Genomic DNA, 26525 nt, shown 5'->3' with positions numbered 1-26525 from the left:
GCTTTCCCCAGCCACACCAGGGTATCTAGCTACTTGTTTGCATACTCACGGACATACACTGTATGCAATGAGGGGCCCCGATCTCGGTCACTGCATGTCTGGGCAGCGCCCGGCCCGACGGGGGCCCTGATCTCGGTCACTGCGTGTCTGGGCAGCGCCTGGCCCGACGGGGCCCCAATCTCAATTGGGGTTTTCTGTGTGTTACCATATTAACAAATATGGCTCAGCAACCCGCCCCCTTAACTTTGTGGGTGCTTCAATCCCTGCCCCGCCCCACCCCGCCAGTAAAGCGGCACTTCCACAAATAACAGATTTTTATTTACAAAAACGGGGTGACAGGGAGGGGGAAATTATATATAGAAATACAAGACTGGCAGGGGGGTTTGCCACAGACTCCAGGGAGGTACCTATGTACAGCGCGGACTCCAGAGGAGTTACGATACAAAATCAGAATAATAAATACGTTCATTTAAACAGCATGCGACACAGTGAACGTCGCGCCATGGAAGTGCTGGCCCAGCCGGGGGGCAGGGGTCTGCGGCAGGGGACTAACACAAGCTGGGCTCCTGTTGGCAAGTTAATTATCTGTGTAGCGGGCACGGGTGTCTATTTCAGGGTAGCGCTCAGGAACAGGCTGGATCTCCTTAGTAACCGGCCCTGGCAGAGAGATGAAACCCACATAACCGGGGAGGGGGATTTTAACTGCTGCTGTGATGGGGCCGGATGGAGACCCTTGGAGAGGGATCCTTCCCGGTCTAGCCCCAGAGTGGGCACAACCCCGGGCAGGGGGAACTCACCCCTGCACCCCAAATGCTACCCTGAGCCAGTCTCAGCCCTGCCCGGGAGGGACCCCTGTCACGGGGGGTGGGGGTGGGGGAGGGGGTGAGCACCGCCCAGGCTCATGGTGTCTCCCACTGTGAGCAGAGACCCAACAAATTGATTGCAGATGGGGAGAGGGGGCCACGTTACCCAGCTGGGCTGGACTGGAACTGAGGAGCTGGAGGGAAAAGGCCCCTGTATCTCATGCCCCTGGGACCACAATGCTGTCCCGCCCCCACCACGCTCATCAGGGGCTCCTAGAGTATCTGATGAGCTGCTGCGGTGGGAGCATGTGTGCGGGGGGGCGGGAGGTAGCCAGAGTCCGTGCCCCCAGGCATAGACTCCCAAAGGGAGAGGATGGGAGTGCCACCACCCTGAGATCTCTGCACCCTTAATCCGGCACGCCGAAGCCCTGGGGCACGATCCACGGGTGCAAGGAAAGACACAGGCCCATCCTAACCCAGAAGCTGCCGTTAGCCTGGTTGGGCCCAGATCTCAGCAGTCCACAAAATCTGCAAGGCGATGAACCGGCTCGGTGCCAGCCGCCAGGGTGTTGGCACGCGCTCACTAGTGCCCACAGCGTCACCATTAACGGACCCGAAGAGCTCATCCATTCAGGCACGATCGCATCAGCATCACAACCGCCTCACCAGCGCCCCAAACGCAGCTCACCCCCCCCCATGCAGGGGGCGTCACCCCCAGGGCCCATGGTTGCACCAGTGCCCCACTTTCACCGTTCGTGTCTCCGAGGCCGCTCGGCATCAGGATTTTACCAGTGCCAAGCGAGGGTCTCGCATGCAGCTCACTTGGGAGGCGTCATGCACCAGGAAGCGAGCGCTCACGCACAATGGTGAAGGGAAGCCAGGGCAGACTGCAGCTCCCCCACCCAATTCCCTCCCCAATTAATTTTAGTACCTGCTCCCCAGCCGCAATGTAACCCACTGACCCCCAGCAGCCAGTGCCCCCTGCCCCGTCATGGCATCCCCCTGGCCTTGCAGACTGGTGGGGGGCAGGGGGGCATCTTGCACCTCTGCTAAAAATTAAACCTGGGGGCTTGAACCTACCAGCTTCTGGCCTGAGGTTTGCATCAGGGGGCCGGGCAGGGAAGGGTTTGGGGAGGAGGATCTGGTAGTACGGCAAAGGGGGAAGAGACAGGGTTGCCACGCCTCCAGGATTGTCCTGGACTCTCCAGGAATTAAAGATGAATTTTTAATTAAAGATGATGTCATGTGATTAAACCTCCAAGAATAGGTCTAACCAAAATTGGCAACCCTGGGAGGAGAACTGGACCAGTGGGAAAGGAGATCAGAGGGGTCCCAAAGCTGGGAGGGATGGAGGGATGACATGCCCCTCCCAAGGTAAGTAGGAGTGGGGGGTGTGAGGTGAGGGGGCCCGCCAGGCTGGGGGTGCATGGATCCAGGGTGGGTCAGGGGGTCGAGGGGAATCCCCAGGCTAAGGCAGGTCAGGGTGTAGATCAGGCTGGGGTTTAGGTCAAGCGACATTCCCAGGCTGGGGGTGGGGGTGGGCTGGATTACCCTGGAGGGCTTGGATCAGGTTGGGAAAGGGACACTCCCAGATTGGGAAGGTAGATGGGGGGGTGAGAGTCAAGCCCCCCACAAAAGGCCAGGGTGTATGGAGTGCGGTGGATCAAGCTGGAGGGGGTATGGGTCAGGGAATACTCCCAAGCGAGGGGAGTATGGGGCAGGGTTTGTTGGGGCCACCACCAGGCAGGGGACATAGACCGGGAATGGGTTAGGCTGCCCCAGGCCAGGGCAGTATGGGGCAGAGTTGGTTGGGGGGGTGGAGGAGGCTGGAGAGGGGGTGGGTCAGGGGCACCCCCAGGCTGCAGGGGGTGACGAGGGGGATTAGACCCCCCCCCTCCAAGCCCAGGATCTCACACCGTCGTCATCACTTTCAGGGAACCCGAGCGGAAGCGCATAATTTTCTTCTTGAGGGCGTGGGAGGCCTTGATCTTGACGAAAACCTTGGGCCGCCCACCGGCCTGGCCGGGCCCCGCGCTGGCGACCAGCTGCGGCGAAAGCTGCTGGGGCCAGACCAGCCCGCTGCTCTCGTCCGTGTCGCTGGAGCCGGTGCTGAAGGCGGGCGAGCCGCCCTCGCTCAGGCTGGACTCGCTGTCGCCGTAGGCCAGCCCCTCCTCCAGCCGGCACACGGGCGCCCGCCGCGCCCCGCCGCCCCGCCCGCCCGAGCACTCCGAGTCGCTCCCGGCGTAACCGTACAGCACATTGCGGGGGGGCGAGGGGGCGCCCGGTCCGCTCCGCCCCGCCCGCCGGCTCCGCCGCGGCTCCCCGGCGCCCGCCTCCTCCTGGCAGATCTCTGCCGTCGAGCGCCACTTCCGGTAGCCGGCGGCGCCGGGGTGGGGGCGACGCTGCCGGGACGGCTTGAGCACCACCTCGTCCCGCTCCACCGTGTGGTACTTGGTGCCCGAGGCGCCCGGCTTGTTCAGGAGGCTGTTCTCCGACTGAGAGCGCGCCGCCTTCTTGCCCCGGGGGGAGCCTTTCCTGGCGCTAGCCCGGCGCCCCCCTGGTGCTTCCCCCCCTTCCTCGGTGAAGCGGCACTTCTTGGGCATCGCCGCTGCCCGAGGTCTCTCCCTGGGCGTTACCGGGGCCCGCTCTGGTGACAGCTCCACCGAGCGCCCCTTGGTGAGGGGAGGGGGCTTCTTTTTGGCGCCTCGGTGGGCCTGCTGGGCGCGGGGCGGCTGCTGGGCCGGGATGTACTGGGCCTTCACCATCTGGCAGGCCCCGTCCTCGGTGCAGGCCAGCGGGGGGCGGCCCCCCCTCTCCTCATAGGGAGCGGGTTCCTGGCCGTTCCTGGCATGGGCACCGTCCTCGCCCGGCCCCTCCTCGTAGTGATCCACCGACAGGGCAGGCCGGAGGTGGGCGAGTGCCTGCAGCTTCGGGGGCTTCTTGAGGCTGGAGTGCGGCGGGGCATAGCCTTCGGGGGCCCCCTTGCCGGCCAGCGTCCTCTCGGCCGCGGCGTCCCAAGACGACCAGATCCGGGCGGCCACGCCGGCCCCGCCCTCGTAGCCGCAGGGCGAGGGGGTGCTGCTGCCCCGCTCCATGGCTGGGGGGTGCTTGCGCTCCGCCTGGGGGGCCAGCAGCTCTGAGGGCCTCTTGCAGAGGCTGTTCTGGCGGGCCACTGCCTTGGCGGGCGGCTCGGCGTTGAGGCTAGTCCGGGGCTTGCCACCCCGCGCCAGCTGGCTGCGTCGGCGGATCAGCCGCGAGATGTAGCTCTCCACCTTGTGGCAGTGAGCGGCCTCGGGATAACAGGGCATCTCCTGCCCCCCGAACTCCTCCAGCCCCCCAGCCTGCTCCGCCCCATAGGCCAGGCCCGGTGAGAAGGGGGTGGCATCATAGAGGCGGCCGCGGAGCAGTGGGTTCTGCATGGCCACAGCGTGAAGGGGACTGGGGTACAGGAAGGGGTCCAGGCTGTCCCGGGGCGGGAGGCGCGGGGGCGGCTCGGAGGGGTAGTCCTGACAGCTGGAGTAGGGGGCCGAGTAGGAGCGGGGAACCATGCCCCGCCCGGCCCCGTCTTTGCCACTGCTGCCCATCTCGCCTGCGGGACAGAGAGATACGGACTGAGAGACAGACCCACAAAGGGCGGCTCCAGCTGGAGGGGGGCAGTGCTCAGGCCCCCTTCGCTCCCATAGGGACGAAGGCAACCCCAGAGACAGGCCTGCCCCTTTCACCACCCCCCAACTCTCTTCAGCCATGGCCAGACGGTCCTTGACAGCCCGTCCGGCCCGGTATCCCCCAGGACCCGACCACCGGCCCCGTCCGGCCTGGTATCCCCCAGGACCGGACCCACGGCTCCGTCCGGCCCGGTATCCCTCCCTCTGCCCACCAGATCAGCCAGGCGACCCCCAGCCCCACGCTGGTCTCTCAGGAGCCGGGCAGCCGCTCACCCACGGACTTGGGGCGCTCGCTGGCGTAGCTGCCACGTGACTCGGCCTGGCCGATGCGGGAGCAGGAGCCGGAGATGGAGGGGAAGCCGGAAGAGTCCCCGAAGCAGGAGGCCGGCGAGTCTGAGGCCACGGCGGAAGAGGCACCCTCGTAGAAACCTGCAAGAGATGGCAGCTGTGAGCTGGGGGGCAGCTGGGACAGATTTGTGGGACAGCCACCAATTGAGAGGGGGGCAGGGATGGGGGATAGGAAGAGGCAGCCCTGAGCTGGGGGGCAGAGATGGACGTGGAGGGGGGCAGCCGTCAGCTGGGGGTAGGGGAAGAGGCAACCATCAGCTGGGGGGCAGGGAAGGGGGAGGCAGGTGACAGAGACTGTTGGGGGGGATGGGAGCAGCCCACGGGGCACCAGCCGGCCCGTTCCCTGGGCAGGTCTCAGCTTGGAATCTGGGGTGTGAGAAGCAGTTTTGGGGTCCCACTTCCCTGCAGAGATAACCGGGGGTGAGAATCAGCTGCATCTTTCCCCCAGTCTGAGACACACACCCCCATATCACACCACCGGGGTTCCTACCCGAGCTGGGCCAGCTGTCCATCTCGGCCGCCTCCCCGCAGGCCTTTTCGGGGTGCAGCCGCAGCCCCCCCACTTGCTGCTCCAGTTCCCACATCAGCCCGGGCAGCGCATCCTGGAAAGGAAACCGAGAGGGGCAGGACGTTAGTGAGGGATTGATACTCCAGCAACAGGGGCCTTCCAAGCCTCCCCATTTGGGGGGGTTGAACTACCCCCCCCAACAGTGCCCCCCACCCAGAAGCCACTGCTGCACATCACCCCCTCAGCCCCCTCCCAAAAATCAAGGCTCAAACCCCATCAGTGGTAGATAGTTGGGGGGGGGTCAGCTAGCCCCTAAGTGCACCCCTCATGTTTACATTCAGTTGAACTTTGCACCCCGAGGGGGGTATCATGGTGGGAGGGGGATGTGCTGCAGACAGCCCACATGGGGGGTGGGGTAGGGTCTGCTGGGTGACCTCTGACCTCCAGACAGATGGGTGGGGGGAGACAATGAGACCCATTTGGGGCTGTCGCTCAAACTCTGCTGGAGACAAAAGGGGGGGGGGAACGTCCTCACCCCGGGGAAGGGGGGGAGCTGACAGCTCCAGGGCTGGAGGGGGAGGGGAAACAGCCACCACCTGTCCCACTGCATTGGGATACCCCAACCCCAAACCCCACCCCCACATCTGGGGTGCGCAGCCGCCCAGGGAAACAAGGCCCAAGGAGCCCGGAGATGGGCCCCAGGCTCTTTGGAATCTGTGCTGGCCTCTACCCTGCCCCTATAAGGTCAGGAAAGCAGGAGGCAGCCAGATCCCAAAGCTCCCGGGCCCAATGGAGGTGGGGGGAAGCTTCCTGAACTCCAAGGAGCCGGGGTGGGCACAAGGGTGGGGGGTGTTCTGACGGGGCCAGAGCCAGTCAGGATGCGGGGGCAAAACAAGAGAAGGAGAGGAAGAGAAAGGAGGAAAAGAAGGAGAGAAAAGAGGGAAAATGAGAGGAGAAAAAGGAGGAGAGAGAACAAGGGAAGGAGAAAAAGAAGAGAAGAGAGTGAGGAAAAACAAGGAGAGAGAAGGAGAAGAGGGAACAAAGGAGAGAAGAGAACAAAAGGGGGGAAAGAATGAGAAGAGTAAAGGAGAGACGATGTCATGAAAAACACCTTTATTCACATCAAATTTCATTAAAACTTTTTTAAAATGTTCTAAAATACTGAGACAGGGATAAAACAAAGCACAACACACCCGGCGGACATTAAACTTGAATCCCTAAAGCATCAGCACCCCCAAGTTCACGCAAACTCTTAACACCCCAAGTCAACCGAACAGCGTCCTGGCTATAAGTCAGTTCGTAAAAGGTGTAATCAGTCCGCTGCCCGTCGGTTCCGGTGAGATTTCTAACCGGCTCTCCTGCGCCAGGAGAGAAGAGTGAGAGAGAAGGAAAAGACAGGGGAGGAGAAAAAGAACAGGACGGACGAAATCGAACAAGAGGGAGGGAGAGGGAAAAGGAGAGGTGTGTTGGGACGGACGGACAGATGGGGTTACGTGGGGATAGACAGACAGAAAACACAACAAGAAGAAAAAAGGAGAGAAACAAACGAGAGAAAGAACGAGAAGGGAGAAGCAGAGACAGGAAAAATCTCCTCCACCCCTCCAACATAGACCCCGTTTCCTTGCCATCCCAATGGGGAGGGGAGAGCTCCCCAACCCTGCACTGGGGACACGTACACACACAGGCCTCCCCCGGCGCATCCCCGCTATCTCTGCTTCACACCTGGATGCCTTCCCCTCTGCCTGGCTCAGAGATTGGGGCGGGGGGTGGGTTCATTTATCACGGCTCCTGGGGAAATTCCTACTACAATGGCAACGTCGATGAATACATTACAGTGCAGGGGGCTGCAGACAAAGGGGCCATGGGGGGGGGGTATTCCCAGCCCAGCCCAGATCCACCCCCCTACTCCATAAATTCAGCCCATGTCCTCCCCCCCCCACACTTCACGAGTGACATTCTAAATCAGGGATTTAGCCTGCTGCTCTAGGGACATCTGATAAATGCCCCCCCCATTCCTGACCCTCAACTCTGTATTGTCCACCCAGCACCTAACCGGCCCCCTCTGTTTCCACCGTCTGTCTCCCAGAGGCCCTGGGCATCAGGCTCATGGGTGAAGTCCAGCCATTTTGTGAAGAGGCTGGATGTAAAAATGGTAAATTTCCTAACTAAGCTCCCCCTCTCCGCCCCCCACCCAGAACAACAACACTGTAAAACTCTGGGGGGACCAGAGGGTTTGTTTTCTTCAGGTCTTTTGGCTTCAGCCTAGCAGCAGAGAAAGAGAAAGGCTGGTGAAGGAAGAGGGAAGGATAGCCTAGCAGCCAGGGCCTCTAGCCTCCGACTGAGGAGAGGGGGGTTCACTTCCTTGATCCACCACAGCCTCCCTGAGTGACCTTGGACACAAGGCTCTCTGTGCCTCAGTTTACCCATTTGTACAATGGGCATAGCTGCCTTGCCTCACAGGGATGCTGTGAAGATCCTTCCGTTAAAGTTTGTGGGGTGCTCAGGTGCTATATTAATGGGTCAAAAGCAGGACTTGAAGTGAGGTGGTTGTTACATGGACTATCCAGAAGGGGGCAGCACCCACAAGCCAGGCCAGAATTTCCATTTAGAGACCTCAGTGAATTGGGTGCTGAGGCCCCAGGTGTGGATGCTGGGCGTTGGAAAACCTAGCCCTCAATGGCCTTGGCCCCTGGACTTTCTGCCCCATCAAATCCTCCAATGGCGCTAGTCAGGTTTTCATCCTACTATCCCACGCCCATCCCCACGGTATCTGGGCACCTTACTATAAGGGTGCGTGTGGGCACCCCATTAAGTACACATGGAACGGTTGTGCCGGATCAGGACTGAAACGACCTGCATGCATCACCCATGTGTTAGCTGCACTTTCCCCTTGTTCAGACAATCCAGCCATGCAGGTCCCACAGCCGAACCGGCAGCCATCGGGGTTTTAACTGCTGTGTCAGCTAGACCTGCTTTGAGCTAGGCCGTAAGGGGGAAGGTTGGCAATCTGACAGTCTAACCGCTAAATCATGCTCCTCTCCCAGAGTGAGGAATGGAACCCAGGAGTCCTGGATCCCAGCCACCCCCTCCTACCCACTCCAATCCACTAAACCCCTCTCCCCTCCCATAGCTGGGAACCCAGGAGCCCTGGGAGTTAAAATGCCAGCCATAAACGTCTGACAGCGTGGAAAAAAAAATTTCCAAGGGGGCCTTTCAAAATAAAAACCAAATTATTGTCTTTGAGCTACGAAGGTCAGCTAAGGGTCTAGGCCCCCAACTGGTGTAAATGGGTGTCACGCTCTTGGAGTCACTGGGCCAGATCCCCAGCTGGCTCAGCAACACTGGGATGAACAGAACCAGATCCTCAGCCGGTTCAAGTCAGCATCACTCCACTGGCACAAACAGCGCTGAACGGATTTGCACCAGCTGAGCTCCTGGTCCAAAGATTTTTAATCCGGAAAAAGACTTTAAAATCACCCCCTAGGAAGTGCCAGATCCCAGCAATGCCCCATATTACCCAGCACCCTGCCTCCCCGTGGCTAGTTCCAGATATTTTGGGGGCAGGTGCGAGGCACTGCGGATAGGACCGTGACCAACTAACCCACCTACGAGGGAAGTTATCCCAACCTCCATCCTTTTGCAGTGGGCTTATACCCCGAGGCAGGCAGATTTATATCCCATGTAAATTTTTATCCCGGCACGTGTAGCCGCAACCGTTCTTATTATTCCTATAAATGGCTAATCCTTTTTGGAATCCTGCTAAGCTCTGTAATATCTGGTGCTGGCGCATTTCAAATATCTAAATCCACACACACACAAATGGGTTTGAAAAACCAATCCCGATCCAACTGCCAGCAGCCACGATCAGCCTCTGGTAAAGGATGGAGCTGAAAGATACATCCTGGGACACAACGGCAAGGAGCACTGGACCTGTGATTTGAATGGGTGTGTTATCGGCAGCCCAAACAGCAATGTCAATTATTAAGGTTGTCTGACAGTCTCCATTATAAGAGCCTGTTTTCGGTTACTTATAACTTTAGCTATTCAGGTTGAAATTTTCCCTGCTGGGTGTCAGCCTCCACCTGAATTTTTCTGGAAAGTTTCAGGTAAAACAGGTCAGCTGTTTTTGAGAACAAAGTTAGGGGGAAATATAGCGCTTTGCCCATGCTTCCAAAAAAATAATTTTTTTTTCTTCCAACCATTCGGTTGAGAAGCTCTAGCGCCCCCATGCTTTGGGGCAGGGACTTGAAATCTGGCAGAGGGGCCAGGGATGTGCCTTCTGCTGTCTCCCTGAGAATCTGTCCTGTGTCCCAACCAGACTGCCCATGCACCACCCCAACAGAGCAATTGAACATGCTCCAGCTCAGGGCTGCAGGGGCTGAGTAGGACTCCTGGAAATTGCTCCTTGGGGAAGGGGGAAAGGGGGAGGGCGATGCAGCACAAAGAGCAAGGAGATTCTCTCCTGCACTCTGAGTGCTCCCCCTGTTGGCACCATGCAGCATGCAAGAGGAGACAGCTGCCAGGCTGGAATGCAGAAGGGTGAGGAGGCTGGATGGGGGAACAGAAGAGATGCAGGTAGGGAGAGGGAGAGAGAAGCGGAGTGGGATAGGAGGAGGACCAGTCATGAGGGATTTTGGTGTCAGCAAATAGCTGTGAAACCCACAGTCAACATGTGTCTCTCATCCCCCTCTAGTGGCAGATCCACATAGAAGATAACAGCTTACTACTGCTACCAGGACTGCACTTTGAATCAAATGACCCCAATCCTGATGACACCCCGCATGTGTGAAAGGGTCAATATGGCTCCACAGGATGAAATCCTCGCCCCTCCCAATTTTTAAAATCATAGGAAATTACATTTTTAAAAACCCCTGTATTAAGAGACCTGGTGTGTATTTAAATCTAGCCTACTTTCCTCCTGGCTTCGCGGCTAAGATTAGTTGCAGCGCAATATCAGGCAACCTGCTTCCAGGAAATGAATCTGATCTGGTTAGAGATTGCAGAGATCCTATTAATGCGGTGGGTTTCCTGTCTGCATTTCACCTCGCTCAGGAACCCTGAAACATAGCTGGGTTGTTTTCACTCTGATTCTAATCGGTTCCACTTCTTGCCTCTCGCCAGCACAGGGCAGCAAATATAATCATTCATGTATGCGGCACTTGCTACCTCCAGAATACTGTATAAATATTAACCCTTTCTGCTTCCCAACTCTGCACTTTCCTTGGTTTACAAATTGGGGAAACTGAGGCATATTGACTTTCCCTACAACCAGAGTGTCAATGGCAGAGCTAGGAATAGAACCCAGAAGTCCTGGCTCCCACTCCCCGCCTGCTCTCATCCACTAGACCCCACTCCCCTGCAAGATCTGGGAATAGAACCCAGGAGTCCTGATTCTCTTGTCCCTGCTCCTCCAGCAATTAAATCCCATCCCTTCCCCTTTAAAACTAAACATAGCTTGTTCAGTTCTCCAAAAGAGAGCTCAAATGAGAACCAGGTGTGGGGCTCATCCACATTCATTCTGCACACCACCACTGCTCTGAGCTATCCCCCGCCAAATTAAAGATCGGACCGGGGAGAGCGTATGGGATAAATTACCGAACGGAGCCACATACAGACATTGTAGGGGGGGATACATTTAAACAGGACACCCTGGAGCCACAGTCAGAAAGGCAGAGGAATTGTGACAATCTCAGCAGTACTCGGGGCTCTGTGAAGAAAGGGGAGGGAGGAGATCTGGGGTGGGATTGGTAGAAGCTCTGCAGGGAGTGACGACGGGGACGGGGATGGGTGCTCTACTGTAGTGATTCAGAGATTTTCAGCCCAGAAGGAACCATCATTCTGATCAGCCTGTCCGACCTGTATTACCTAGGCCAGAGAATCCCACTTCCAGCCCATATCTTGTGGTTGAGCTAGAACGGGAAAGAAATGTCTGATTTCAGCATAAAGCCTCCAAGCGGTGGAGAATCCACCACTGCCCCTCAGTCAGTTGTTCCAATGCTTAGTTCCTTTTCCTGTTAAAAACTTGAGTCTTATTTACAGTCTGAATTTCTCTAGCTTCAGCTTCCAGTCACTGCCTCTTGTAATGGCTTGTCTGGTAGGTTACCAAGCCCTTTACACCAGAGATCTCCCCCGCGGATGCTTATCCACCCAGACCAAGCTGCCTCTTAGGTGTCCTTTCAATAAGCTAAATAGACTGAGCTCCTTCCCTCTCTTGCTGGGAGGTGGCTTTTCCGGACTTCAACTTGCTCACCTCTGAACCCTCTGTGAGCTTCCCCCGCTCCTGTCTGGAGTGTGGACACACTATCCCAGTAGCTGTATACAGAGGTAAGGCTAGGGGCTGGCCAGAAAGCACAAATCCCCATCCACAAAAAATGTCAAGGTTTCAAGTTTTGTTTTTATTTCACGCTGGAACGAACCGAGACCTTTTGAAATTACTCACAAAAACACCACAGGGGAGAGAGAGAGAGAGAGACCCACCCTGAAACAGCCAACAGCCCAGAGTTAGGACGCGTTCCTGGGATATGGGACACCCAGGTTCAAGTCCTCTGGGAATAGGACTGGTATGAAGAAAGTGACGAGGGAAGCGCTATTTGCCTTCACATCACACAAGAACCAGGAAGTCGCCCAATGACATTAATAGGCAGCAGGTTTAAAACAAATAAAAGGAAATATTTCTTCATCCAGCACACAGTCAACCTGTGGAACTCCTTGCCAGAGGATGTTGTGAAGGCCAAAAGTATAACCGGGTTCAAAAAAGAACTAGATAAGTTCCTGGAGGACAGGTCCATCAATGGCTATTAGCCAAGATGGTCACAGGAACAACTCTGGGTGTCCCTAAACCTCTAACTACCAGAAGCTGGGACTGGACAACAGGGGATGGATCACCTGATAATTGCCCTGGTGTGTTCATTCCCTCTGAAGCACCTGGCATTGGCCACTGTCAGAAGACAGGCTACTGGGCTAAGAGGACCCTTGGTCTGACCCAATATGGCCATTCTAATGAATAGAACCCAGGAGTCCAGATTCCCAGCCCCACCTGCTCAGCAGTATCCCTGTTTTACAAATGGGGAAACTGAGGCATACTGACTTGCCTAAGATCAGAGAGGGAATGGCAGAGCACAGAATGGAACTCAGGAGTCCTAACTCCCAGCCACCCTTGTTCTAACCCCCTGCACCCCACACCCCTCCTAGAGCAGGAATAGAACCAGGCGTCCTGACCCCCAGCCCCCTGCTCTGACCCACTAAACCCCACCAGAGCTAGGAACAGAACCCAAGGGTCCTGAGACTCCCTGCCCCATCCTGCTCTAACCATTACTCTCCACTCCGTCCCTTTAAAACTAAACATGGATTGTTTAGTTCTTCAGCTGAGAACTAGAATGAGAACCAGGCATGGGCCAGCCCAGGGAATTGAACCGGTGTCTCCCATTTCCCTGAGGAGCACCTGGCTGGAGAATCAGCCTCAGTCTCACCCCTTTGTAGAAGTCATTAACTAGCCACTGGGCCAAAAAGAAAGAGATTGGGTAGCCCAGTGGTCAGGGCTGTCGCTGGGGATACAGCAAACCAGGTTAAAGGCCCTACTCCAATGCCAGCCAATCAGGGCCTTGCACTTGAAATGGATGCTCAGACGGTTTGTCAGGTTGAGGATGGGATTGACAGGTGCGTCTACACTGCATTGCTAACCTGGGTATGTGGAACCCAGCATGTGGACTCGGCCTTTCGAAGCCCGTGCTTGAGTGTCCACACCACTTATAAGTGCTGGGCTGGGGTCTCTCACCCATGCTAACACGTCCACACTGCACTACATGGTCTGCAGCCCGTCTCTGTGTCCACACTGCAAAATGACGGGGCTCAGGCCTGAGCCACACCAGGAGCGGGGCTCTGATGCACCCCACTAGCAGGGTCCTCAGTGAGTGCTTGCTGACCCAAGACAGAGTAATTTGTGTGTGGACACAAGGGGTGGGGGGGTAACTGGGCTCAAACTGGAGTCAGAGCCTGGACTTAGTGTGCAGTATAAACGTGCCTAGCAACAGCCACCGTGACCCCTCCGTCTGTTTCGGAACTAGTGCTTTCCAGACTATAGTCCCCCATCTAGTTGCATTCTTTGCTCCTAGACACACGATCTTGCCTTTGGCTGCATTCAAACACATGTTTAGATGTTGGAGCAACAAGGAGACAAAGACACAAGCCAGACCTCGGCAGAGCCGTTATCGTCCAGCTAACAGCCATAAGCAGGGAGGTGGACGCAGCGGAGCTAAAGCAGAGATCGCAGCAACCAGAAATGGAAAAGTACCAACAGATCCCGTGACTTCTGAGCACCAGGGCTAGGCTGAATCCAGCCGGATCAAACTCTGCGCCTTTCACGGCTCAGGACAAGGTTAAAAAAGGGTTAAACCGTAGAATTCAGTTTTAAGTAAACTCAGTGCAGCAACCCAGCATCCCGCAGAGCCAAGGGCCAGGCTCTGGATGTGTGGCTAGCACAGCAAATGGATGGTGGCTCCAACGCCGTGCGAGTCTCTAATCTGTATGCCCCACAGGCACTAGGATCTGCTGGGCCGGATTGGACCAGCACCTCCTCTTGCACAGTATCGTGGGGCCCGATTCCCAGCTATCTACCCCCTGTGTTTGTGGCAATGATGGTGGGAGGTGGTTTTAAGCCCCTTTGCACAGTGCTCCCCACCGCCCCGGCATATTCTAGGCCTCCCCCAGCCCCCGGTGTTAGCTAGTGCAGCCTCAGGGCTGCTCTAATTCACACTCTGTTGCCTCTGGAGGACAGAGAATAGCCACAGAGCAGTGTGCTCTGACAATGCCCCCTATCCACCCCCTATGTCGGGGGGCTGGGATCCAAGTCCTCTTACTCCAGCTCCACACTGGCTAGGGAGATCCCCTTGTGGAGGAGGGATTCTCAAGGGGCCGTTTCCACCCATTTTAAGACCAGCTGGGCCTGAGCATTGGAACTGTGTCTGTGACAGCAGCAGCTGCTTCAGAGGAAGGTGCAAGAACCGCCCTTCCTCCCTGCTCCACCCACCCCCGGTGGGCAATGATATACCCAGCCAAGAGCAGAAGTTCCTGACAGACCCCTAGGTTAGTGGGTTTGCGTATGCTCTGAAGCATGAAGGCTTATATCCCTTTTACCAACAAACTTCCTATTCTTGTTTTATATAGAAAACTTCTAACCCTTCCTTTAAAATCCTGCTATGCTCTTGGCCTTAATAATATCATGTGGCAGGGAGTTCCATAGGATACCACGGTAGGGGTTTCTCTCTCTCTCTCTTCTTGCCAGGTTTCAAAGTTCCACCCTTCACCGAGCCAGCAGCCAGAGGTGACTTCAGATTCATTACACCTACTAGCAGAGGCTGACCCAGAAGAGCAGAGACAGGGGAAGCGTCTCAGCCCCCATTCTCATCTCCCTCAGCGGGAGGACAGAGGCATGGGCTGGTCTCGCTAGGTTTTTACACCCCCCTCCCCCATATTTCAGATCAGCACCTGGCTTGCAGGTTTAGCCCTCTGGCTAGTAAATCTCCCAGCCTGGCCATATTGGCTAGCACATCCAACATTGGACTAGTCTAGGAGGTAGAAAGGTTGGACCAGCTAAAGGCAGCATGGCTCAGTGTATAGGGCACCAGACTGGGAGCTGGGTGCCCTGGCTCTATTTCATGCTCTGCCCAGATTGTGAGGCATTGGCAAATCACTTCTCTCTGCTTCTCCTCCTGCCTAGACTGTGAGCTCTTTGGTGCAGGGACTTTGCGGTCGTGCAGCGCTTGGCACAATGGCCCCCGATCTCCACTAGGTGGTACTGTGATATACGGTGATAAATAATAATCCACCGTTGGCAATTCTTGCACTTCAAGACCCAGCTCCCGGAGTCATGGGAGAACATCTGCTTCCGTTTTTTTTCCTTAATGAAGTAAGGGCTTGTTTAGATGAACTGTTAGCACGTGGCAAGCTGGAGCGTGAATCTACCTGGCCATAGCCTGCCATGCACTAACTGTTGCAGACTGCGCTTTGACCTACCCCAGATCTATGTCTGCAGGGCTTGTGGTAGGGGAGACAGAGCTAGAAAATGGGACCCCCTAAAGGCTCCAGAAGGCAAATGGAGAGAACCCCCCACCCCATTATTTGGGAAAGTCTGCTGATAGCATCGGGCCATCTCATGATTCTGGGAGGGAAGCTGACACATGAGTTTTGGGGCTGGCACCACCCCACAGCTGAATGGGGAGCAGGGGGGAAGCCTCGCTCGTCACCATGAAATCTCAAAGGGCTTTACAGAGGAGGGCAGGATCACAACCCCCATTTTACAGCTAGGGAAACTGAGGCACCGCCAGCCAGCCACCCAGTGGCTGAGCCAGGAAGAGAACCCAGCTCTCCTGGGTCACAGGCCAGTGTTTTAGCCACGAGGCCACACGGCCTCCGGCACAGGGCGGGTAGCAGGGCAGGCCAAAGCACAAACTGCACCGGCCCAGCGCTCCAGCATCACTGAGCTGCTGTACTAAGCAGCTAGTTACTGCCGGTCCCTGGGGTGCAGTTCAGAGCAGATTGCTCTCCTCCCCGTTGCAGAGGGCTCCTTCAGCACACCGGATCCTGATAGCCAGCAGCCGCCAAGGGGATTGCAGGCTATAATAAGCTTGAGCTTTGTATCGGTTCTCTCTGTCTCGCTCTGGCATTCCCTAAAGAAGCCGCTGCTCAGCATTCTCCTCCTCCTCCCTCCCCCCACTGGCAAGAGGAGAGAGAGGACAGACCATAAAAGTCTATTGGATGGAAGCATAGCTCCCATTTCTCCGCAGGAAAATTCCTCTTGGACAGTCAGGGCTGCTTTCCTGACCGGAGAAACGGGGAGGCTGTATTCAAAAAAAAAAAAAGGAACAAAGGTTGGAGACGTACATTGCACACACACGTGTGTAAAAAACACCCAGCAGAGAGAAACACATGACCCATAGGGACAACATTTTGCACCAGCATTCAGGATTCCTGGGTTTTATTCCCGGTTGCGTGAGAGAGTGGTTAGAGCCAGGACAATTGGAAACCAGGACCCCTGGGTTCTATTCCCAGCTCTGAGAGGAGAGTGGAGCCTAGTGATTAGAGCAGAGGAGGCTGGGCGTCGGGACCTCTGGGTTCAATCCCTGCTGTGGGAGGGGAGTTGGGCCTAGTGCTTAAAGCAGCAGGGCTGGGAGTCAGGACCCCTAGGTTCTCTCCCCAGCTCTGCCACTGATGCCTTGAAGGAGTTGCTTTCCTCTCTCCGTGCCTCAGTTTCCCTTCTGTAAACCAGGGGGTGGGGCCATAATACTAACCCACTTTGCACCAGGTGGCTGAAAAGCACCATACAAGTGGCAAGCATTAAATGATTTTAAAACAGAAAAGAACTTAAATAAACTTCCTGTTGCTTATAAGTACTTCATCCCCACACCCGCCGTGGGCACAGAGGGCCAGGCTTACAAAGGGAAACAGATGCCTCAAGATGCAGAGGGGCACCGAGCACGATTTTACAAAAGGGCCTGACCAGGTGAGGTGCCTAAACCCCCTGGGCCATCAGTGGCTTTAGATTCTTGGGCACCAACTCTGCCCTGGTGTAGGGGAGTGGACAATGAAGCATCCCACACTATGTATAGGACTGAAATTTCCTAAGGGAGTTAGGCATGTGAATTCCAAAAGCATCTAATTCCCCTAGATTATTTCCCAACCCTAATTTCTGGAATGAGGTTTAAATCGTTAGAACAAGAGCTTGTTAAAAAAAACCCAGGTGCTCCCATAGCAACACTTAATTCCTGCAAAGCTTTCGCTTCGCCAACAAGGAAAAGAATTACAATTTTGTTTGGGGGGTTAAAATTAAACCACCGATTTTGACGTAGGACAAAATTTCTCATCTTCTACGCTTCCAAAACCAAGTTGCAAATGACCATTAATTTGGGGCTGGTACTGATTCCTATCTCGATGAGGGGGGAAACACAACATCCTTTCCCAGAACAAAAATCCAGGTTGGCTTAATTTGATGGAGTCTTGAATGAGCATTTCTAGGATCCAGAAGGGACCATTGTGATCATGTGGTTGTGACCTCCTGGATAACCTCAAATTAATTCCTGTTTGAACTCGAGCAGGTCTTTTAGAAAATCATCCATTCTTGAAGAGATGCGTCACTTTGGAGGTGTGGAAGGGATCTTGGTAGAAACAGGCTAGGTTTCTAATTGGCAGTTCCACGACTGAATTTCTTTAATTAGCTAGTTATGGGGAAATATATATATATGGAGAGGGGGAAATTTCTCTTATCAGGTGAGCATTAGGGGTTGCATACTTTTCTTCAATACCAAATGCCGTTGTGTGCCCTATTCTCTAAGTAGTCCTGGTCCAGGGCACGTGATAAAATCTGAATACATGTATATTTCTCTCCATAGAGGTGTGTGTGGTTTATATGCCAAGAAATTATTTTCCCCTGTTAGGCTATGGAAGACCTTAGAGGGATTTGCACTAGAAGCCGGGCTCTAAACGACTTTTGGAAACCTTACTGAGCTGTTACACCATTGATTCTCACAGGAGTTATGCCATGGATGATTTAGCCACTGCTATACTTAGCAACATCCCTGGCTGTGCATTCAGCATCTTCTCTGTGGCTTTCCGCCCCCTCGGTAGTTTTTTTTTTTCCCTCGCCTTCTTAATTACAAGGGATATTTGCATAAAAGCAGATTCTTTTGTTCCTACGGCATTTAACAGCTGCTAATGCCTCCACCTGAACTGAAACCACAATCAGCTGCTCAGCACGGCATGGTAATCTTTCCAGCAAGCCACTGACACGCTCAAGAATGACAATCTGGAGGAAGGTCTGTGGTAGCTCAGAACTTCCCACCACCACCAAGGATAGAACCCAGCGCCTCCTGCCACAAAAGCCCACCTGGGCTGAAGGAGAATCTCCCATGAGGTAGGTGTTAGCAGTACAGGGCTTATGACACTCATCAGAGCTGTCCCAAGTGTATCCAGAAGACGGCAATGCTCGGATATTGTTACACTGTTTCCCTAGCGGATCTCAGATCTTTTCACAAGCTGTGCACGCACACCCAGCAGCAGCAATTGAATGCAGCCACCTCTGGGGGGGGGGGGGGGAAAGAGTGCACAGCACAGGGGTGGGGTAGATTTTTGGCCAATGGCACCAGAGCAGACCCCTGCCCTTATACAAAGATTTTTTTTAAGCATCTACTCAGAATTCACAAGCTCTCCTCCTTCCATCTGGGCCCGCTACACACCCTCCCGTCTCAAGGCAACAATGTTTCTGGTAACAAGGTTGGCCTCATGGTTAAGACAGCAAGAGACAAAGGTTCAAGTCCCGGCTCTGTCACAGACGCTCCCTGTGTGACCCTGGGGAAACTGAGGTGCAGCACTTGCCCATCTGTAAAATGGGGTGCTATGAAGGTCAGGTGCTCAGTTACCATGGTGATGGTTTTGCACAGTTGCCGCGGTGATGGGGACCATACACGGACCTAGCTAGACAGAAGTTCCATGTGTGATCGCGACTCACAGGACACGAGACGGGCACGGACTGCACTGGAGAGGACCAGACTGGGGGGCAGCCCTTGAATATGCTTCCCCAGCTGAGAAGGGCAGCCAAGGTCATTGTGACTGGTCCAAGACGACATAAGAAGCTCTCCTGGCTGGGTGACGCAACTTATGTCGCTACTTTGGGGTTTCCATGTTGGCTGCATTTTTCTTCTTCTTTCTTGTGTTTCCTTGTCTGAGATCAGGGTCCCATCGGGCCGGGCGCTGCCCAGACACACAGTGACCGAGATCGGGGTCCCATCATGCCGGGCGCTGCCCAGACACACAGTGACCGAGATCAGGGCCCCGTCGGGCCGGGCGCTGCCCAGACACGCAGTGAGCGAGATCAGGGCCCCGTCGGGCCGGGCGCTGCCCAGACTCGCAGTGACTGAGGCGGGGAGGGGGTAAGAGGGTCTGCTTTGGGGTCAGATAGGGCAGGGGCTCCCAGGAGGAGAGGGTGTGTTGGGGGTCTGTGCAAAGGTCAGTTGGGAGGGGGCTTACTGAGGGTGGACAGCAGGGTCTGTCTCGAGGGCTCCCTGGGTCTGGGGGAATAATGGAGTCTCCGTTGGGGTGAGATACAGAGGAGGATCCCTGACGTAATGGGGCCCGCCCTGGCACCAGCAGCTTCCCTGCCCCATCCATCCCACTAGCTACAGCTCGGTCCCTTCCTCCCGCGACAGTCCAGGCCGGAGTTTAGCTCCTTTCGGCACAGCCCCCCCAGCCCAGCGGTTATGGCCCATAAGTAATAAAGCAGAGATAAGGTGCAGGAGGGACCAGTGGGGGAAGGGAGGCTGCTCACCAGGCAGGAGCCTGCCCCCTTGCATCCCTTCAGCACCCCTCAGCGGCCAGGAATGGGGCTGGGGGGGGGGGAGGGCAGGCAGAGCGAAACAGCTCCAGCCAGCCCAGCCAAGGGGCCCAGTCTGCCCCCAGCAGCCACCGCCAGGCCCCCTGACCATGCAGCTGTCGGCTGCCACCAGCCCTGCATCATGCAGGCAACTCTCAGCCCTCCCCCATCCCACTGATTTAAAGTCCAAGCTCCGTTCCCCCTCTGTAGCCAGGGGCTCACCCCCACCCCTTCCGGGATCTTGCAGCTACTCCCTTTGCAGCAGCTTTTGCTTCGATTCTGCAGCCTCCCCACCCAAGATCGCACCCCCCCGCCCCACCGCACGGTGCTGCACCGTCTGGGCAGGATCATTACCCCTGTTTTACTGACGGGGCGAGCGAGGCCCAGGGAGAGGTAGCATTTTGCTGAAGGATCCCACCACCGCCCCGCCTCCTGGCCCCCAGCCTCAATTGTGAGCTGCCAACGGCTTTTGCCTTTGAAGAAGTGAGGAGCAGAGAGGAGAAATCAGACTCCTAGCGGAAAGGCAGGCCCAGCCATAGCCAGTGGGGCGGTGTGTTTGGGGTGGGGAGATGGACGCTGCAGCCAGGGACGCGTGGCTGGGCTTTGCTTTGTCTGAGCATCTCTCCCAAGGAAACCCTAAACCGGGGCTGCTCCGGACGCCAAGCCGCAGCCTCGCGCACCGTCATGTCTCAGGCATGAGCCGACCTCAGAGCGCCGGCCGCCGGCCCATTCCAGACGACTCACGTGTTTCCCCACCACCACCGGCGAGACTCCCACATGCCCCAGCTCCAGCTGGAAGGCAGGGGACCGATGAGGCCTGCCAGAGCGCATGCCGGATGGCCTGTCACTGAGACCCAAGCCAGCCGGGAATGGCCAGGCCAGAGCTAAAGACACTGGCAATGCTAGCCACTGGTACTCCCCTGAGGAAGTTCACCACACCCGGGGAAAGGGGGGTGTCCTAACTTCCATCAGCCAGGGCACCTCCCTGAGGAAGCTCACCACACCAATCTGCGATGGTGTCAGAAGCTCCCCTCCCCAACAGACACACACATATATGGGGGGTGGGAGGGGAGGGCCAGCACAGCTGCACAGATTGCCCATCCCCTGAGAATTGTATATTTTTCCTGTCCCGAATTGGGAAGAAAAGTCAAAAGTCTGAAAATTTTCACCAACCAGCAATCCAAAAAGAAGTGGAAGAAGAAGACAACGACTGGGTCCAACTGAAGGGTTTTGTGTTGATTGAAACCATTTTTATTCTTATCTGCCTTGTTTACATTTCCCCCCCCTACAAATTAAACTTCAAATTTCCCTTTTACCCCCCCCCCCAAAAAAACCTGGATTTTCTCATTTTGGAAAACGTGACGACAGGGAGGTAGTGACAATTCCTAACCCCTTCCTCCCCACCCAAAAATAAATAAATCAGGAAATTTGTCAAAACAAAACAACAACAAAAAACTTTCCCACCAAAATATTTGGGTTTCGACGCACTGACGTTTCCCAGTGTGGGGGGGGAATGGGGGGGACATTTAATTGAAAAAACTCCCAATTTTCTCTGAGGGAGAAAGGAGCCTCCCCATCTCGGGAAGGGACCCCAGCCCAGCCAGAAGATAAAGACCAAAGAAATGGGGGGAGAGAAATAGGATGGTTGAATGCGTGACCCCTGCCCAACACAAGAGGGGGCGGAGTCATGGCACAGGGGCGGGGCCAAGGAAGTGCCCCATGTGAGGTTGCGCCAACACTCTGGATTGCTTTGCCCTGGCCTTGGGGTCTAGCTGGCACTGCTCGGAGGCAGCTCACCACGCCACTGACATACAGTCAAGATGGGAGGGGCGGAGAGGTGTAAGGAGGACACAGAAGTCCAGGCAGCCTGTTCTCTGGCTGACTCATTCCCCCTCCCCGCCCCACCGGAGCCCAGACAGTCTTGGGGTGACAGGAGGACTCGTCGGCCCATTATCCCACCGCTGGAGCGGCGTTATCAGCACCAAGGCATGCAGCTTGTGTCAACGGTGGGAAGAATTCACCCAGCGCTCAGCATCCTGATCTGACTGCAGCCTCGTCCCCGGGGCCGCACCCACCCACTCCCCGCCGCCTTTCCTCAACGCAAGGTCCAAGGAACAGCTTCCAGACCAGCTCACCCCCGCCCCACCAGAGAATCTCATCACTATGCAAAGCAGGCGCCTCTCATTGGCTGCTGGCTGCTCGCCCCATTAATCCCCTGCTGGAAGACGCTGCCAGGCTTTTTGACAGCGGATCCGCAAACGTGAAGTCGATTTAATTAAGGGGGGGCAGAGAAAGAGCAAAATCTTTTTATTAAATCAGTAAATAGCTGGCAAAGCTGGAGCTGAAAGGGGGGGCGGGATGGGCAGCTGTGATGTACCAGGCCAGGCAGGAACCCCATAGCCCTGGCAGCAGCAGAAGGGACCAGTAATGCCAGCCTCCAGAACAAGACTTTTAGGGGTCCAAGCGATACCTGGTCAGAGATGGCTGCACAGGCCAAGCAGTGAAATCAGCAAGATAGCACATCCAGGGCACTGAAAATACAAAGCACCTTGCAAGAGGGAGGGGAAAATCAGGACTCCTGGGTTCTACCCCAGCTCTGGGAGGGGAGTGGGATCTAGTGGTTATAACAGGGGGGCTGGGAGTCAGGACTCCTGAGTTCTACCCCCAGATCTGAGAAGGGAGTGGGGTCTGGTGGTTAGAGCAGCAGGGCCTGAGAGCCAGGACTCCTGGGTTCTACCCCCAGCTCTGAGAAGGGAGTGGGGTTTAGTGGTTACAGCAGAAGCATTTGGTGCCTCGAATCCTGGGTTCTCTTCCTGGCTCTGACACAGATTTGCTGGGTGATCTGTCTGTGCTGTGCCTCTATTTCCCCTATATGTAGAATCCACCCAGGTCACTACTAGGAGGAAGCTCACCAAGCCACTCAAGTCCTGTAGCTGCCCCTGCTGCAGCAACGCTAAGCAACACTAGAGCATGGGGCTGGAGACGAAGATATTTGCTACATCACGTCAGCCCAGCACCCTGCCACCAGCACCAGTCAACATCCAACGCTTCAGAATCAACCATCCTCCTGGCTGAATGCACTGCAGGGGCAGGTGAGGAATCCCCTTCCTGACCCTGCTCCAGGGACCAGCTGTTGCCCTGGAGCATGACCTTGACTACTCTAACTCCCCCGGCATGGGCAGCAGTCTGGAGCACAGGACAACAATGTCGTCCATCTGTCCGTCCTGCTGAGACAGGAAGGGGCAGAGATGCACCCAGGGAAGGACTCCAGTGAGAATAGCCTTAGCAGTCACTTTCCAAGAGATAAGCTGGTTCCACATGCCCAACAGACACCTTTGCCCAGGGCTTGTGAGCAGCTTATTACACAAAGTGACAAGACCCACACAACTTCCCCCGACCCCACTCCAGATGTCGCTGAGGATAGTTTGGTTTGGTACTGCAGGGTCTTAGGTTAGAGCCAGCTCAGAGGTGGGACAGACCCTATCTGAAAGGGGGTCCAAAGAGGATGGATCTAGACTGTTCTCAGTGGTAGCTGATGACAGAACAAGGAGTAATGGTCTCAAGTTGCAGTGGGGGAGGTTTAGGTTGGATATTAGGAAAAACTTTTTCACTAGGAGGGTGGTGAAGCACTGGAATGCGTTACCTAGGGAGGTGGTGGAATCTCCTTCCTTAGAGGTTTTTAAGGTCAGGCTTGACAAAGTCTTGGCTGGGATGATTTAATTGGGGATCAGTCCTGCTTTGAGCAGGGGGTTGGACTAGATACCTCCTGAGGTCCCTTCCAACCCCGATATTGTATGATTCTATGACACCTGCCCCATACACCAGGGAAAGGCAGCCTGCCCCATTCCTCTCCCCCAGATATGGTCTCCTCAGGCCAGAGAGAGACCTGCCCCACCCAGCACTCACAGGTACAGGCTGAGCTCTGAGAGGCAGGACACCACCGTGAGGATGCTCACCACACCGCTGACCCCTTCCCAGCTAGGACACTGCACTGAGGAAGCTCACCACAACCCCAGCCCCTCCCTGGCTAAGACACCACTGCAAGGGATCTCGCCACACAACCGAAGTCCTAGCTGAGTCCGGCACAGTGATGTTGGGGTGATGGAGGAACCTGCCACTTTCAACGATGACCGGACAATTGCATGTTTTGTGAATGACACCCCCCCCATCCTTTTGACTCCCACCCCACCTGCTTTCCCCTCTGAGCGGGCTGAGGATGAGATGGGGGAGGATTGCACCAGAGGAGCTGACAAGCTCTGACTGACAGACAGACAGACACCCTGCGCCCCAGAGGACTTTCCATAGTACTACAATGAAGTCAGTGAGCAAAGCTTGATGTACGCCAGCTGGGGATCTGGCCCCACTGACTCCAATGGAGTTACACCCAATTTACCCCAGCTCGGGATCCGGCCCTGCACTGTAAGGTCTTTGGGGCAGGGACTCTCTATGGCTTGTCCGCATAGTGCTCAGCACAATGGGACCCCCCCAATCCCCAGTTGGCGCCCCAGCTATGGCAGGACTAAAGACCAGTCAGACCTCAGAGGGACACCTCACCTGCCATCTCCGGCCTCCCTCTAGCTGCCTTATGCCAGCACACCCACACGGCCTGCAGGATCTTTCCCTTCCACCCGCACGTGGAGGAGAAGACAATAGGTGCTTAGTCTAATCTGTCAATGGCAAGACAGCCCTTCCCCCGCATTAGCATTGGGGCTGAGTGCAGACTGAATTCTGTTTCTGAAGATGCCAAAGCAGAAATGATCAATGGTCTGTTGAGTGCAGTGTCCCCACCACCCCCTTCCTTGCTGCACCAGAGCAGACCAATGGGCCAGTCTAGAGCCACATTCTCTCCTAACTAACACGGCTGTTACTCTGAAACCTGTCATTCTCTCCTGGATGGCCTGGAGGATGGACTTAACTATGCACTCGGATTGGGTGCCTTCCTGACCATCAGCCAGTGATCAGCTCTGAAGCATGAGGGTGAGTTTTTGTATTAAAAACAATCTTAACTTTTTTCCAACTCCTCCCCAAGCACTGTGCATTGGTAACATCCTGTGGCAGGGAATTCCACAAGTTAATTTTGTGCTGCTCAGGAGAACATAGGTGTTGGAACTAGAGGTGCTGGGGGTCCTGCCACACGCCCTGACTTGAAGTGGTTTTCATCATATATAGGGTTTACAGTTGAGTTCAATAGCTCTCGGCACCCCCACTATAAAAATTGTTCCAGCACCCCTGCAGGAGAGAATTAATGTTCTTCTACTTTCAGTTTATCGCTTCGCAATTTCACATGCCCCCCCTTTTTCCCCTGGAGTTTATCCAGAGGTATCAGGAATATCCTCCTTTCTCTAGCTCTCAGGAAAACCCCGACACTAAAAGCCCAGTTTCTATTATACATAGTGGAAGATCTACCAACTAACGCCTCACGGTCACGCAATAATTCACTACTTTGTTGCTTACCGGATTCAAAAGCAGTTCTTAAACTGCAAGCCCATCCAAATCAGGAAGAAAGGCTGGCCCTGGGTTGCTCCTGTTGGGAACAGAGCCCTTGAGGCCTGACTCCCAATCTCCTGCTCTAACCACTGACCCCACTCCCCTCCCAAAGTTAGGGATAGAACCCAGGAGTCCTGGCTCCCAGGCCCCCTGCTCTAACCACAGTGCCATAGAGAAAACGCTCTCAGATCAACAGAGTCCAACCACAGGGCAGAGGACAATGTAACCTCGGACATGGTGGTGCCATCAACTTGAGTCAGGCAACAGGCCGGGCCCAGGGGCTCCCAGAGGCCCGGGGGTCTGAGATGTTTCAATGAAAGTTAAATACACAAAGGAAGGGGAGGGGAAGCCTCCTGCTCACCTGCCCCAGGAAACTCTAAAACTGCAGCGCTAGGGGCTCCAACACCCCCAGAGACCTCCACAATACACAGCTAGGGGCTCCCCCCACAACCACTCAGAACAGCCCCATAGACCCCCCCCATGCCCCCATAACAGCCCTGTACACCCCCCACTGAACAGCTGGGGGTCCCCCCACACCCTCATAACAGCCCTATACACCCCCCCCCACTGCACAGCTTGGTGTGCCCCCACACCCCATAACAGCCCCGTACACCCCACACAGCAGGGGGCTGCCCCCACACCAGCCCCATTTACCCCCCCCCCTCCCACCGCACAGCAAGGGGCTGTCCACACAACCCGTAACAGCCCCAAACACACACACACACCCCACCGCCCACCGGGGGGCTCCCCGCACCCCCGCAAAACAGCCCCCCCACCGCACAGCAAGGGGCTGTCCACACAACCCGTAACAGCCCCAAACACACACACACCCCACCGCGGGGCTCCTCGCACCCCCGCAAAACAGCCCCCCCACCGCACAGCTGGGGCTCCCCAGAACAGCCCCATACACCGAAGCAGCTATGGGGAGGCCGGGCACAGCCCCCCGGAATTAGCCCCACTGTGCCCAACGAGTCCCGGCCCCGCCGCCCCCGCTCTCCGGACCCGTCCCCAGGCGCTCGGGGCCCCGGCCGGGACTCACCAGCTGCTCCTCGGGGGCCGGCTCCGCAGCGCTGCCCGGCTCGGTCTCCCCGGCCGCCGCCTGCTCGGCGGGCTCGGTCCCGAGGCGCAGCGCCTGCCGCACCCGGCGCTCCTGCCGCTCCCGCAGCAGATGGAGCTCGCAGAGCCCGGCCAGGCTCCCCTCCAACCAGCCCCGGAGCCGGCCCCGCTCCGGGCTCACGGGGAAGGAGAACGCCCGGATCATCCCCCCGGCTGGGCTCCCGCGGCTGCCCCTGCGGCCCCGGCCAGCGCAGCCGACCCGCTCCGCCGGCGGCAGCTCCGCGCTGTCACCGCCTCAT

At 56.2% G+C, this 26525-nt stretch overlaps 1 protein-coding gene across 1 annotated transcript; it reads right to left on the bottom strand.

Annotated features, from left to right (window-relative positions):
• Positions 1-296: 296 nt before the first annotated feature.
• On the bottom strand, positions 297-26525 carry DACT3 (dishevelled binding antagonist of beta catenin 3). Its single transcript, XM_048833315.2, has 4 exons — positions 26210-26525; positions 5307-5418; positions 4742-4897; positions 297-4392 (listed from the first exon to the last, which is right to left on the bottom strand). Exons 1-4 carry the CDS (start codon positions 26429-26431, stop codon positions 2714-2716), a joined length of 2169 nt encoding a protein of 722 aa, XP_048689272.1. The 5' UTR covers positions 26432-26525; the 3' UTR covers positions 297-2713.

Source organism: Caretta caretta, chromosome 23 (assembly GCF_965140235.1).
Source record: "Caretta caretta isolate rCarCar2 chromosome 23, rCarCar1.hap1, whole genome shotgun sequence".
NCBI classification, from domain to species: domain Eukaryota; kingdom Metazoa; phylum Chordata; order Testudines; family Cheloniidae; genus Caretta; species Caretta caretta.
Note: the sequence above shows the minus strand (reverse complement) of the source record. Positions and strands in the feature narration are given on the sequence as shown.

Coding starts and splice junctions, on each gene's coding strand:
- DACT3 (XM_048833315.2), bottom strand. CDS start 26,431: ATGATCCGGGCGTTCTCCTTCCCCGTGAGCCCGGAGCGGGGCCGGCTC. Junction 5,419..26,209: donor CGGCCCCCGAGGAGCAGCTG/GTGAGTCCCGGC, acceptor TTTCCTTTCCAG/GATGCGCTGCCCGGGCTGAT. Junction 4,898..5,306: donor GGACAGCTGGCCCAGCTCGG/GTAGGAACCCCG, acceptor CATCTCTTGCAG/GTTTCTACGAGGGTGCCTCT.